The sequence below is a fragment of the Atta colombica genome, unplaced genomic scaffold, assembly GCF_001594045.1.
Source record: "Atta colombica isolate Treedump-2 unplaced genomic scaffold, Acol1.0 scaffold140, whole genome shotgun sequence".
Lineage (NCBI taxonomy): Eukaryota > Metazoa > Arthropoda > Insecta > Hymenoptera > Formicidae > Atta > Atta colombica.
In genome coordinates this window covers 58896-62345 of record NW_017259229.1, presented here as the reverse complement: position 1 = coordinate 62345, position 3450 = coordinate 58896, and the positions used below count along the sequence as shown (strand labels likewise).

The 3450-nt window shown below is 31.3% G+C and overlaps 1 protein-coding gene across 1 annotated transcript in view; it reads right to left on the bottom strand.

The window, feature by feature from the left end:
- Nucleotides 1–1846, bottom strand: part of LOC108684842 (centrosomin) — a 29788-nt gene extending 27942 nt beyond the window's left edge. Inside the window, exon 1 of the mRNA XM_018189367.1 lies at nucleotides 1736–1846. Coding sequence (XP_018044856.1) covers nucleotides 1736–1779 — 44 coding nt within the window. The 5' untranslated portion in view covers nucleotides 1780–1846. The remainder of the gene's footprint in view (nucleotides 1–1735) is intronic.
- Between the last annotated feature and the right edge of the window lie 1604 nt (nucleotides 1847–3450).

The window sequence follows — 3450 nt, the reverse complement described above, 5'->3', positions numbered from 1 at the left end:
TATTTATATTTAGTAAATATTTAATTAATATATTACTAAGAGAAATATTTATTAAAATTTAGTAATTTTTTTTCAGTGAATTTCAGTGAAATTACACAATCAATTTCAACTTATTCGTTCAATTATTAAACGGATATTATTCGTAAATGTTAGGAATATGATTTGTATTTATTACAAATCTCCCTTCTCGTTTTCTTCGTTATCGACGGATGTGTAAATCATCACACAGTAACCAATGTAAACGCCGTTGTACTGTCAGATCAAAGAGCGAAAGCTGGGGAAGAGAAAAAGGGACTCTATAAGAGAGCAATGCATATATAAAAGGGGGCGAAACGATGCGAGAGGATAAAGAGAAGAGCAGATGACAAAGCAAAGGACAGACTACAGTGAATGACAGAAGCAGAAAACGGAGAAGTATGGAAGATCATAAAAACAAGAAAATGAATCTGACATCGAAAACAGTTTCCCAGTCGAACAATTGTGACAATTATAATAATAATTAATGCTGCATTAAAAGACAAAATAAAACACTGCAGAATTTCGCATCAACTTTTTTTCCTACAGAGACTGAAACATTTTTTAATGTTGTCTGAGCAATATTGTTTTTATACGATGCTTTTTTTAATAGCAACGATTGTGCTACACTTCCAGTAAATTAAAAACCTAGGAACTAAAAAAACATTCTATAAATTATATATATTTTTAATTACATATATCTATTAATTAAATATATCTATAATTTAATACTGTTAAATAAGCAGCTAAAAAAATATAATTTATAGAATTATGTATCATTTTAATTGCCAATTTTCTAATTTATTAAAATATTAGAGCTAATTGTTAGTGAAAAACGTCGTAAATTCTGATTTCTAAATTCTGATTAATTTAAACACTGCTTAATTTATCAATATCTGCATTATTTGATTAACATTATTTGATTAGCATTATTGGATAGGATAATTTATCTTTTATCATCTAACATAAAAAAAATTAGATTAAGGATGATAAATTACGTAGCTAAATTCTGCTATACAATTCGGCGGGTTGAATTAATCTCCGATTAAAAATTACTAGGAACTCGAAGTCGTCTTTGACGTTTGAGATCGACGTGGTAAACATATGAGAGATTGATAACCACTGTGATATGTAAGACGATCCTTAACCTCGCAGGGAGATAATCGCTATTAAATGAATAAACAATGAGTGAATTCACGATTTATCGTGGAGTACATGTGGTAAAATCATATGACATAACAATGTCATTCGCATGTCATTTGCGTTCTCAGGTTTGCTTCATGCTTTCTTCAAAAAGATTTCAGTTTTCCAAGCTAAATAGACATCAATCATAGATATGAGAGAATCTGTCGTAATTTCACTTACACAATAAAAAAAGAGATTCAAGAAGATAAAAGAGATAGAAAGATAGAGACAGAATTATAACAAAATGGCCCAAAAACGACAATATCGATTAAAAATAGATAAAAAAAAATCTATAAACAAATGAATACAAAACAGTCATTTATTATTATAATTCACGCAAGCAAATAACAAATTGGATCTCTGGTGCGTTTTGATTGCTCTTGAAAGGAAAGGCATCGCACGGGGTATGTATTCGGCAAGCGGCAAAAATATATGTATCTATTTATATTTACAAACGCAGGGAGCCCCACGTGCGAGAAATCGCGGAGGGGGTTTATGAGAGAATCAGAGCGTTCGACTTGGTAGATTTACTTACATGTCGAATTCCGTCGGTGCGAGCGTCTCCTCGAACTCCGTCATTGTGTCAAATTCACCACATTCTCTTGCACAGTATTCCGAGCGTTGAAACGTGAAGGCGAAACAAGCGTGATCAAACCAACGACGCCGTTACTTTTCAAAACAGTGCTTCGCGAAGCGACCGCGCCATTTGTCGTGGCGTCCTCAGGTCTGCTGGTAGTGACACCTCAAATCAAAGTCTGCCAACAACTGAATTCAAATGTAAAGGAAGTACACAGCTCACTTTCGACAGTTGGTCACAGTTCAGCAATTGATATTGTCGATAGCATACGTTAGTGTCGGTACAAGAGAAATCTGTTGCGCGTCGGTCGATATATTGATAATCAAACTCGGATGATAACATTAAAATAACAGTTTTTAATAAAAATTATAAATCGAATATTATTAAATTTTGAACATATATTTTGAACTAGATAAATAAGCAATGAATAATAATAATAATTAAAATAAACTTTCAATCTATAAAATACAAAAAAAAATTAACAAATAACAGAGTTAATGAGATAAATCAGTGCGAATAATCAAGTGCAAATTTTGTAAATTTTATAATACTGTAAAACTTATGCTTGATTATATTCGCATCCTGGAACATTTGGCGTGAGAGTTGGAATGATCATGCTAGTCACTTTATGCAACAACGTCTCAGTGAGAGTTCTGCTTTCTGTCAAAACATCAAAGATATGATTTCATAATCAAATTAGAATTTCATCAAATGAATTTTATCCATTATTATGCTCACTCCCACCAACGTAGATTAAATTTAATTTCGGTTTAACTTACTCTTTGTCTTTTTCTAATCTTTAGAACTAGAAAAAGACGAAGAGTAAATGGAACCGAGATTAAAGTTAATCTATACATTGGTGGAAACAGACATTAATATTCTGATAATTTCACCCGACACCCAAAGTAAACGCGCGACGCGACGAATTGGCTGCGATTCGTTCCTTCCCAGTAAAAACAGAATGGATTAAAATGGATTGAAATTTTTTTTTATCCGAACGCGTATTTTAAATAGCGAATACTTTTTTTGGATTCAATTAGATTCAATTGGATGCAATTGGATTGAAAAACTGCTTTTTCTATTCAAAATTTTGAATTGAACAGTATTCACAATGCACAGAAAAAGTTAATATTATTTTTAGATTGAAAGGCATAGAGATATGCTTCACGCAATTCCTATAAATGAATAAAAATGCACTCAGGATTGAAAAGCATTCTTTTTTTCACATTCGTGAATCAATATTTCTGAAAATCTAAATCCATTTCAATTCATTTCAATTCATTTCGTTTGCTTCAAATAAATCTAGACAATCGAGCGACGAGGGTACATTAGCTTCCCCATTGGATTTTTATACAAAAAGAATGACTTTACTCAAGTCTCTCAAGTATCTCAAAATTTATTTAGATATATCATTTAAATAGATCTGAAAATTTTTAGATACTGAAGATACTTTCATGGGTAATCCTCCGAATAATAAGTCCTCCCACCACATCAAAAGGAAATCCGTGAGAGGGAAAATATCATTTAAAATATATATATAACTATTATCTATAATACTATATGCAATTATCTATTAACTTTTAGAAAATGAAACTATCAAACACACGACAATTCGTCACAGTTGCGAAATAAATTCAGAGCAGATAAAAGGACTAAACCTCTTATTACGATAT